Source organism: Macaca fascicularis, chromosome 6 (genome assembly GCF_037993035.2).
Source record: "Macaca fascicularis isolate 582-1 chromosome 6, T2T-MFA8v1.1".
NCBI classification, from domain to species: Eukaryota; Metazoa; Chordata; class Mammalia; order Primates; family Cercopithecidae; genus Macaca; species Macaca fascicularis.
The window spans coordinates 164478468-164490002 of NC_088380.1; the positions used below are offsets into that span (position 1 = coordinate 164478468).

At 48.6% G+C, this 11535-nt stretch overlaps 1 protein-coding gene across 1 annotated transcript; it reads left to right on the top strand.

The window, feature by feature from the left end:
- Positions 1-316: 316 nt before the first annotated feature.
- C6H5orf52 (chromosome 6 C5orf52 homolog) lies at positions 317-11204 on the top strand. Its single transcript, XM_005558397.4, is given in 3 exon segments — positions 317-622; positions 3902-4010; positions 11058-11204. Coding segments are annotated over 3 exon segments (480 nt in total). The 5' UTR covers positions 317-398.
- Positions 11205-11535: the final 331 nt, after the last annotated feature.

Below are 11535 nucleotides of genomic sequence, written 5' to 3' on the forward strand. Positions count from 1 at the left end.
CAGCTCCACGCCCCTGAGCAGCCCCACCCTGGCTCAACCCGTTACCCGCCCCGACAGCAAGACCGGGGCACCGCCGTCCCCGCGTCGAAGCGGATAGGATCTGCTCAGCTCACCGCACCCCACTTCTTCCGGACCCGTCCGTCTCCACGGCAACGCGCCAGGTCTCACCACGGCGGCCGCCGAGGGACAATATTACTGCGTCCGTAGCCGCCGGGCTCTGCATGCAGGTCCAACAGCACCTATCCCTTTCCCCGCCGCCAGTATGTGTCTCCCAGGCAACGCGCGGCGCTCGGCTCAGGGCTCCGCCCAGGCACTCACTCCGCGTCAGCGCGCGGCCACCTAGCTGCGCTGGCAACCAGCCTCCGGTTTCCAACTTTTTCTCCAATAGGGAAGCCGCAATGACACAGCCGACTAAGCCCTTGGTCACCTGGGACCTGGGATCCTCCACGATCTATGGGACCGCCCCCCAGGCGACCACCAGTTCTGCCGCAACCTCGAACTACCAGCTGGGCTCGAACTACCAGCGCGATAGACTCGGCCGCCGCCAAGACATCGGCGTAGGGGGTCAGCCGCAGGTCTGCTTCCCGCGGCCGCGGACCGCGCAGCAGCCGGTGCTCTTCAGGTGCGGCCCGCATGCCCAGAGCGTTCGTCAGACCCTCGGACCCGCGAGGGAACCCGAACTCTTTGAGACTGGCGCTTCCCTCAGCCGGACCCCGGCCCTTTTTCCCACCCCCGGACAGTCGATTCCTCGTAGCCCCGGGCCCCAGCTCCTTCCCAGTCTAAATCTTCGGATTCCCTGGAGCCCGAACTCCGTCGCCCCGGAATCCCGGGAGAACCTGGAATCCCCATTTCCAGTCCACATTTTCTCAGAATCGGTCCCGGCCCGTTAGTCCTTTAGGCATGACATCTGGTGGCCGCAGCACCCTAGGGGGTGAGCCCTGACTCTTAGAGCCTGGCGAGGCCCGGGTCCTCCCAAGTTAGAATCCGTCTCATATGCCCCTTCTCAGCCTCTCTGTTCCCCAGTGGTCCTGGAAAAAAACCCAGTTCCCTCTGCCTGGCCCGGATCCTCACAAACCCTAATTACCCGTGCTCCTTTCCATTCCACAAACACCCCTCTCTGCATCCTTCAGGCTGCTGTCCATGGAGAACTTGAGGTAGAAAGCAATTTGGTTCAAAATGACCTTTATTACTTGAAAGGGACTATTTCCAGTCGTTGCCACCCTTTTCCCCTTCTAGTATTGGTAAATTTGGTGCACCCACTAAGTGGGTGAAGAGTTTTATGTGTCCTTAAATGTTTTAGGGATTTCTTTTTTCAGCAACAACAACAACAACAACAAATCAGGATTTGGGGGACTTTTGTGTTTGAGCATCTTGATCTCTAAACCAGCCTTTTCCATCACCTCATACCTAGGCTGTGCATAGAGGTCAGAAAAATGTAAATGGGAGACTAGGAAATTGGATTGTTCATACTAGTTTGTAAATCTAAAAACATACACGACACTCCGGTTCCAAATTGGCTGAAAATGAATTGCGATTCTCCTGCCTCAGCCTCCTGAGTAGCTGGGATTACAGACGTGCGCCACCATGCTTGGCTAATTTTTGTATTATTAGTAGAGACGGGGTTTCACCATATTGGCCAGGCTGGTCTGGAACTCCTGACCTCAGGTGATCTGCCTGCCTCTGCCTCCCAAAGCGTTGGGATTACAGGTGTGAGCCACTGCACCCGGCATCAGTTAGAAAAAAATTCTAGTCCTTCAAAATGTTTTACCCTTCCACAGTTGTCTTTTTTGTCCTAATTACAAAAGTAGCGTACACTTATGGATAAATAAGTCCAGGTGCAGTGACTCATGCCTGTAATCTCACCACTTTGAGAGGCTGAGGAGGGTGGATCACCTGAGCTCAGGAGTTCAAGACCAGCCAGGTCAACATGGCGAAACCCTGTGTCTACCAAAAATACAAAAAATTAGCCAGGCATGGTGGCTGGCCTGTGGTCCTAGTTACTTGGGAGGCTGAGGTGTGAGGATTGCTTGAGCCTGGGAGGCAGAGGTTGCAGTGAGCCGAGACTGTGCCACTGCACTCCAGCCTGGGCAACAGAGTGAGACCCCGTCTCAAAGAAATAAAAATAAAATAAAATAAGAAAAATAAGACAGACTAGCAGCATGATTGGCTAGGGACAATCACTGTTAACATTTTGGTGCATTTTGTTCGGGATCCATTCATATATTTATATATTTATATATATATATATATATATATATATATATGATAACATGCTTACACTTACAAAACAATACATCACAAAAAGTTCACTTTCTAGTAACCTGCTTTCTTCTCCCATCTAATACACCACCCGTGTCTATGTTTCATACACAATTACATGTATTTTATTTTATGACATACCAAAATTTATTCAATATTGTACATCTTGTTTCCACATTTTAGAAAGAAAATATGAACTTTTTTTTTTTTTTTTTGAGACGGAGTCTCACTTTGTTGCCCATGCTGGAGTACAGTGGTACGATAGTTCACTGCAACCTCCGCCTCGTGGGTTCATGTGATTCTCCTGCATCAGCCTCCCGAGTAGCTAGGATTACAGGTGCTCACCACCACACCCAGCTAATTTTTGTATTTTTAGCAGAGACGGGGTTTCACCATGTTTGCCAAGCTGTTCTGGAACTCTTGACTTCCACGTGATTCGCCTGCTTCAGCCTCCCAAAGTGCTGGAACTACAGGTGTGAGCCAACACATCCGGTCCTGAACAATTATTTTTAAATGGACAAAACCATTTAAAGGTATATGTTCATAAAACTACTTCGTGGTGTAACTAAATTATCAAAAAGTGAAAACTCAGTGCCTGGAAGTGTTTCCACTTTTCACCGTTTTCTCATTTTGACCAAATTATTGTATTTTCACCTGGAGTACTTGGCTCCATTCTAGCCCACCCCACCCCATCTTTCACCTCTCACCTTTCAGAGTCTCCTAAAACCCTTGGCCACCCCATACCTCCCTCACTTTTCTAAACTCCCCAAACTTTCTTCCAGAATTTCCCTGTTAACCAGCCTAACACCTGTCCAAGCTTTTCATTTTCATTTCTCCCTGCTCTAATTTATACTCCCCCAACCCCCCACCTCCCAGATCCCTTTGAGGCATACACTCTAGAGCAAGTGCCCCCCAAGCTAAACACCTCTCAGATTCATCCTTCTGAATCCTACCCTACAACTTTACTCCTCTTCTCTAAGACTCCTCTCACCATTTCATCCTTAAGAAGGATCATCAAGATGACTGCTTTTGGCTGGGTGGGCGTAGTGGCACTTGCCTGTAATCCCAGCACTTTGGGAGGCTGAGGTGGGTGTATCTCTTGAGGTCAGGAGTTCAGAACCAGCCTGTCCAACACGGTGAAATCCTGTCCCTACTAAGCATACAAAAATTAGCCAGGCATGGTGGCAAGTACCTGTAGTCCCAGCTACTCAGGAGGCTGAGGCAGGAGAATTGCTTGAACCGGAGGCGGAGGTTGCAGTAAGCCAAGATTGTACCACTGCATGCCAGCCTGGGAGACAGAGTGAAACTCCGTCTCAAAAAAAACAAAAAACAAAAAAAGGATGACTGCTTCTGAGGATGGTTCTGAGTTCCTGATTACCCTTCTCTTGTGGACTGCACTGGGCCCTTTTATATCCTCAGAATGGCTTTTCTTCTAGGTATCCATGAAATACCCCTTTAGCGTACCTTTTCCACAACAAGAAACTGTGGTTACTCCCTTGTTCTTCTGAAAATTATGGCAGAGCTGCACTTGTCCTAAGAAACCTGGGGAAGCCTCAGCCACTCCCTCAGGACCCCATCAAATGTGCTCTGGCCCTGGCTCCAGCCATCTGTAACCTGTACCACCTTTCCCTCCCTGCTCCAGCGTAATGAATTCCAGTGAAGCAGCAATGAAAAAAACTTTACCCAAGAGCCATTTATCTCGGGTGATTATTCATGATAACCGCATCGCACAACGAATCTATGAGATGGAGGTAAAGTAGCCACAAGCTTTTGCATTAGAGGGTGTTAGTGGCTTGACCCATATTTATTTCATTCTCCCTGTATCCTGGGGGATCATAGAGGTGATAGAGAGTCATCAAGGTGCCCTAAGGCAGGCCCCATTTTACGGAGGAGGCAGTTTGATACTCAGGGTTACTGACTTGCACAAGGTTCCTGGGCTAAGGGAGCCAGAGGAAAAGACTCCATATCTCTTGGGTCTTTTTTTCTGAAAACATATTATCTATTTAGGGAATCCATAAATGGATTCTTATTTTCTCCTATACAAAGTCTGGGGTCCTAGGCCGCACGCAGTGGCTCATACCTCTAATCCCAGCACTTTGGGAGGCTGAGGCAGGAGGATCACTTGAGGTCAGGAGTTCGAGACCAGCCTGGCCAACATGGTGAAATCCTGTGTCTACTAAAAATACAAAGATTAGCCTGGTGTGGTGGCACCTGCCTGTAATCTCAGCTACATGGGAGGCTGAGGCATGAGAACTGCTTGAACCTGGGTGGTGGAGGTTGCAGTGAGCTGAGATTGTGCCACTGCACTCCAACTTGGGCAACAGAGCAAGACGCCATCTCAAACAAACAAACAAACAAACAACAGAAAACCAAAGTCTTGGGTCCTAGAGTTTGAATGGGCCTCAACACCATCTTGTCGATATTTTCCTTTAGGGATTATCCCCATTTTCCAGATGAGAACTGAGGCTCTTCTCCCAATTTTTGCTATGGACAGGTAGAGTTTGACCTGCTTACTTGAAATGCTGAGTGCTGTCACTGCACTGTTCCCATAGACCCTGATTGATGCATTCATTAAACCTGTCCTTTGGGCCTACTTGGGATAGGTACTGTGTTGGGCACTAGGAAGAGACAAGTGAACAAGATGGACTCCAGGAACACACTCATTTTTTCAAGCGGAGCAGGGTGCCCAGGGTTGAGCTGCTGCCACCACCTTTTCTTTTTTGAGACAGAGTTTCACTCTTCTTGCCCAGGCTGGAATGGAGTGGCACTATCTCAACTCACTGCAACCTCTACCTCCTGGGTTAAGCAATTCTCCTGCCTCACCTTCCCAAGTAGCTGGGATTACAGGCATGCACCACTATGCCTGGCTAATTTTTGTTTTATTAGTAGAGACGGGGTTTCACCATGTTGGCCAGGCTGGTCTCGAACTCCTGACCTCAGGTGATCCACCCACCTCAGACTCCCAAAGTGCTGGGATTACAGGAGTGAGCCACCATGTCCAGCCACTGCCCCCTTCTTGACTCTTTTGAGCTTCCCTCCATGTTCCAGGGGCAAGTCTGGATGGGCCCACAGGATTCTAACATTAAAAACAATTGGAGATCCTTAAGAGATGGTGCCAGATCCTCTTGAAGGTCACAAACACCAAAAGAAGAGTAGGGACCTGGGCATTTCTCCTTCTGCTACACTTCCATGGGTGTGGTACAGTGGAAATAGATGGGAAAGTCAGCTTTGTGTGACCCTGGGTGAATCACACTTCCTCCAGACTCTGCTTTCTCATTTGTAACATAGGATCTATTAAGATCCTCTCAGTTGCAGGTAATATAAACTGAACTTGAACTAGTTCAAGCAAAAGAGAGAAGTTGGGTTTACATAATCAAGGATGGACAGGGCAGAGTCACCAATGTTTTTGGGGAAAGCCAGGAGCTGTACTACCACCAGGTATGTCTTCCATTTTCTCTCATCGTCTTTGTATCCTTCTTTTTTTTTTTTTTCTTTCCTTTCTATTTTTCTTTTTTCTTTCCTTTCTATTTTTCTTTTTTCTTCCTTTTTTTTTTTTTTTTTTTTTTTTTTTTTGAAACATGGTCTCACTCCTTTGCTCAGGCCGGAGGGCAGTGGCATGATCATAGCTCACTGTAGCCTCAACCTTCTGGGTTCAAGCAATCCTCCCACCTCTGCCTCCCAGGTTGCTAGGATTACAGGCACGCGCCATCATGCCCAGCTAATGTTTTGTACTTTTAATAGAAATGAGGTTTCACCATATTGCCCAGGCTAGCCTCAAACTCCTGGGCTCAAGTGATCTGCCCATCTCTGCTTCCCAAAGTGCTGGGATTACAGGCATGCTCCACTGTGCCCAGCCCTTTGTGGCTTTCTGAACACTGGTATCATTATCAGACTGGCTGACCTTGGGGAGCAAAGGCACAGGAAACCCTGGCCTGTAGACCACAAGGAGTGCTTCCACTGCTGCTCCGGTTAGACAAATCCTGGAGAAGGAATCCAGCTGGCCCCACTTGGTTCATGGACCCATCCCTGTTCCAATCATTGTGGCCAGGTGGTGTGGAGTATTTTGAGAGGCCTAGGATAAGTTGGGGGTCAACTCAGTGAGTAGGGAATGTTGTGCACCTTAGGTGAGGGGAGGAACTCTGAAATACTCTTAACTGGAAGCTCCTGAGTTGGCTTTATGTATACTTGAGGGCTGTGCCAACTTTCAGCTGCCCAGAAGCTTCCTTTTTTTATTATTTTTATTTATTTATATTTTTGAGACGGAGTTTCACTCTTGTTGCTCAGGCTGGAATGCAGTAGCTCCATCTCAGCTCACTGCAACCTCCACCTTCCAGTTTCAAGCAATTCTTCAGCCTCAGTCTCCCAAGTAGTTGGGATTGCAGCCACCACACCTAGCTAATTTTTGTATGTTTAGTAGAGATAGGGTTTCACCATGTTGGCTAGGCTGGTCTCGAACTCCCGACCTCATGATCCACCTGCCTCGGCCTCCCCAAAGTGCTGAGCCACCGCGCCCGGCCCTTTTTTTTTTTGAGATGGAGTCACCCAGGCTGGAGTGCAGTGGCACCATCTCAGCTTACTGCAACCTCCACCTCCTGGGTTCAAGCGATTGTCCCGCCTCAGCCTCCCAAGTAGCTGGGACTACAGGCATGTGCCAGCACACCTAATTTTTGTATTTTTAGTAGAGACAGGATTTCACCATGTTAGCCAGGCTGGTCTCGAACTCCTGACCTCGGGTCATCTGCCAGCCTCAGCCTCCCAGAGTTCTAGGATTACAGGCATGAGCCACTGCACTTGGTCTCAGAAGCTTCCTTTTAAAGCTATACGGAGGCCTTATATGTTTTAGGTACCTGACACCTATTATGCATTATTACCTACATTTAATAGTTCAAAAACTGAGACTCAAAGGAAATGGAGGAACTTCACTAGGATCACACTGTGAGTCACTGCAGAGTTACAAACCCCAGTCTGACTAACCGTCATGCAGGACATTCTCCCTAAGGACAGACACTGGTTTCTCCAGTTTATAGACCCAGTGACTAGCGGAGATGCCAGCTTGTAGGAACTCAGAGGATTTGAAGGCTTCTGTGACAATGTGGCAGTGTTTCTGCCTCTCTAAAAATGTGATCACATTAGGGGAAGAGGCGTCCTTGGCTAGCCACGGATTTCAAGGACAGCTGGGTTCTAGCATCTTAGGCATCCCCTGAGTATGCTCTAAGAACAGTGAATGATGGCTGCTACTGCTTCATCTATGGCTGCGGTCCTCAAGAGGTTTTGCCCCTCAGGGGATATTGGCAATGTCTGGAGACATTTTGATTATTACATTTTTGATATTACAATGATAGTGGTGCTACTATCATTTAATAGGTAGAGGCCAGGGATGCTGCTGAATATCCCACAGTGTATGGGACAGCCTACCACCACACAGAACTGCCTCGCTCAAAATGTCAGTAATGTCAGGGTTGAGAAACCCTGATTGGTAAGAGTCATGCTCAAGGTAAAATCACTAGTTGAGAGAGGCCAAAAAGCCTGCTGTCATGGAGTGGACTAGAAAATGGTGGTAAGCCAGGCACGGTGGCTCACGCACTTTGGAAGGACGAGGCGGGCGGCTCACCTGAGGTTGGGAGTTCGAGACCAGCCTGACCAACATGGAGAAACCCTTCTCTACTAAAAATACAAAATTAGCCGGGTGTGGTGGCACATGCCTGTAATCCCAGCTACTCAGGAGGCTGAGGCAGGAGAATTGTTTGAACCCGGGAGGCAGAGGTTGTGATGAGCCAAAATCGCATCATTGCACTCCAGCCTGGGCAACAAGAGCAAAACTCTCAAAGAAAAGAAAAGAAAATGGTGGTAATAAGGTCAGGCACGGTGGCTCACACCTGTAAGCCCAGCACTTTGGGAGGCCGAGGCAGGTGGCTCACTTGAGGTCAGGAGTTTGAAACTAGCCTCGCCAACATGGTGAAACCCTGTCTCTACTAAAAATACAAAAATTAACTTGGTGTGGTGGCTTGAGCTTGTAATCTCAGATACTTGGAAGGCTGAGGCATGAGAATCGCTTGAACCCAGGATGTGGAGGTTGCAGTGAACCAAGACTGTGCCACTGCACTCTCTCTAGCCTGGGCGATAGAGTGAGACCCTGTCTCAAAAAAAAAAAAAAAGAAAAGAAAAAAAGAAAATGGTGGTAATGGCACCCAGTTGGTAATGGCTGGATCAGAATCATCTCAGGTACATGACAAAAGTGGAGATTGCTGGCCCCCATCCAAACCCTATTAAGCAAGAATCCTTGGGGCTGACGTTTGTATCAAGTAACTGAAACACTTCTGATGCTCAGCCAGGTTTGGAGAACACGGACTTGAACTATGTCATTTAGTACCCACCCTCCCTCTTTAATTGCTCATGTCAAGTAATCATGTCCACATTGGCCTTTATGAAGAAGTCCTTTGCTTAACCTTGTGCTGGGTCTGCAGATAATGTTAGTGCTTATCAGAAACCCCTGGAAGGCTTGTTAAAAACATACATTCACAGGATCACCACCCACCACATTGTTTCGACATGCCCGAAACCTCCCCATCCTTCAAAACCTAGTCTCAGTTTATATGCTAACTTATCTGTATAGCTTTTCTTTTCTTTTCCAAGGCAGAGTCTCGCTCTGTCACCCAGGCTGGAGCGCAGTGGCACAATCTCGGCTCAATGCAACTTCCGTCTCCTGGGTTCAAGCGATTCTTGTGCCTTAGCCTCCTGAGTAGCTGGGATTGCAGGCATATGCCACCATACCCAGCTAGGTTTCTTTGTATTTTGAGTAGAGATGGGGTTTCACCATGTTGGCCAGGCTGATCTCAGACTCCTGGCCTCAAGTGAGCCACCTGCCTCGGCCCCACAAAGTGCTGGGATTATGGGCATAAGCCACTGCGCCCAGCCAAGTGAAACTTGTCTCGATATCCCCCTTCCTTGAACACTGCGCTTCTTCTGGAGGTGGATCATTTTCTCTCTTAGAAATATTTGGTCATGTGAGCCGGGCATGGTGGCTCACACCTGTAATCCCAGCACTTTGGGAGGCCAAAGCGGGCAGATCACGAGGTCAGGACATCGAGACCATCTGGGCTAACACAGTGAAACTCCATCTCTACTAAAAATACAAAAAAATTAGCCGGGCGTGGTGGTGGGCGCATGTAGTCCCAACTACTAGGGAGGCTGAAGCATGAGAATGGCACAAACCTGGGAGGTGGAGGTTGTGGTGAGCCGAGATTGCACCACACTGCACTCCAGCCTGGGCGACAGTGGGAGACTCCGTCTAAAAAAAGAAAAAGAAATATTTGGTCATGTGTCTTACCTACTGACTACATTGTAGTTACTGTGAAGACCTGTGGCAGTTTTTCTTAGTATCCTCTCCTGTAGCTAGCTCATTGGAGTAAATAAATAAGACATAGGATGTGGCTTCCCAGACCTTACCGTCTTTTGGGGGACATAAGTTATACAATAGAAGAAATCAGTAGAATTCAGTGTGATATAGGGGATGTCACAGACAACATGCGGGAAGCACCAAATGATTAATAGTGACAGGGCAATAGAAGTTATGGAGAGACAAGATGTAACCCTCCTAAACTGCCCCCACCCCCGCCATCTTTTTTCTGACCAGTCTTCAGATAGGGATTTTTTTTTTTTTTTTTTTAAGACAGAGTCTTGCTCGGGCTGGAATGCAGTGGCGCAATCTCGGCTCACTGCAACCTCCGCCTCCCGGGTTCAAGCGATTCTCCTGCCCCAGCCTCCCCGAGTACCTGGGACTACGGGCGCGCACCACCACGCCCAGCTAATTTTTGTGTTTTTAGTAGAGAGGGGGTTTAACCATGTTGGTCAGGATGGTCTCGATCTTTTGACCTCTGCCTTCCTTGGCCTCTCATAGTGCTGGGATTACAGGCGTGAGCCACGACGCCTGGCCAAATAGAGATTGTTTTGTTTTGTTTTGGTTTTTGAGACGGAGTCTCACTCTGTCGCCCAGGCTGGAGTGCAGTGGCGAGATCTCGGCTCACTGCAAGCTCCGCCTCCTGGGTTCACTCCATTCTCCTGCCTCAGCCTCCCGAGTAGCTGGGACTACAGGCGCCCGCCATCGCGCCTGGCTAATTTTTTGTATTTTTTAGTAGAGACGGGGTTTCACCATGTTAACCAGGATGGTCTCGATCTCCTGACCTCGTGATCTGCCCGCCTCGGCCTCCCAAAGTGCTGGGATTACAAGGGTGAGCCACCGCGCCCTGCCTAGAGATGTTTTTAAGGTCAAAATCAGGCTCCTAGGCTGCAGACTGTCAGAAGGTATCATAGAAGTTACCTAGCTTTTTTTTTTTTTTTTTTGACACGGAGCCTCACTCTGTTGTCCAGGCTATAGTGCTGTGGTGCGGTCTCAGCTTACTGCAGCCTCCACCACCTGGGTTCAAGGAAATCTCCTGCCTCAGCCGCCTGAGTAGCTGGGATTACAGGTATGGGCCACCATGCCTGGATAATTGTTGTATTTTCAGTAGAGACGGGGTTTCACCATGTTGGCCAGGCTGCTCTCAAACTTCTGACTTCAAGTGATCCACCCTCCTTGGCGTCTCAGAGTGTTGGGATTACAGGCGTGAGCCACTGCTCCCCGCCTTGGAGTTATCTAGCTTAATACCCACTTTTTACAACTAGAGAAATAGGCTCCCTGTGAGTCAAAGTATATGGAATGTACGTAGGGTCCAGCTGGCACTCTTCCCACTCCCACATCAGCAGCACAGATGCCTGCCCCGCTGTGAAGTGACCCTAACCTCACCTCTGTTTTTTGTAAGGTGAACGCTTTAGAGAAGACCAAGAAAAAGATGAACCACTACTATGAACACCTGAAAAAAAAGTTCATGACAGAGCAGCTCAGAAAGCTGGGGCGATAGAGAGATGAATCCATGAACAACCAGTACTTAACCTTTGGGGTACCATGACCAGTTTAAACTCCAGTCTCCCAAGAAAGACCAACCACCCTACTTCTGGCAAAGGGATCTGCCCCAGAGTCATGATGACACCAGTGTGACCAGAGGAGAACTAGTAACTACAACCTACACAACTACAGAACAATAAACAGAAACCAGTAGACAGCGGAGCATAACAAATCCTCAGCAATCCTCATATTCCTTGCCCATGCATGACCTCTATTCTGGTGAAGGAGGTCCTGATAGTCTCATAGATGCTCAACTCGAAAAGGTGGGATCAAGCTAGCTTCCATGCTTAAAGCAAAGATTGACCTCTTGTTGCCCACATGTCTGAGGTGACATG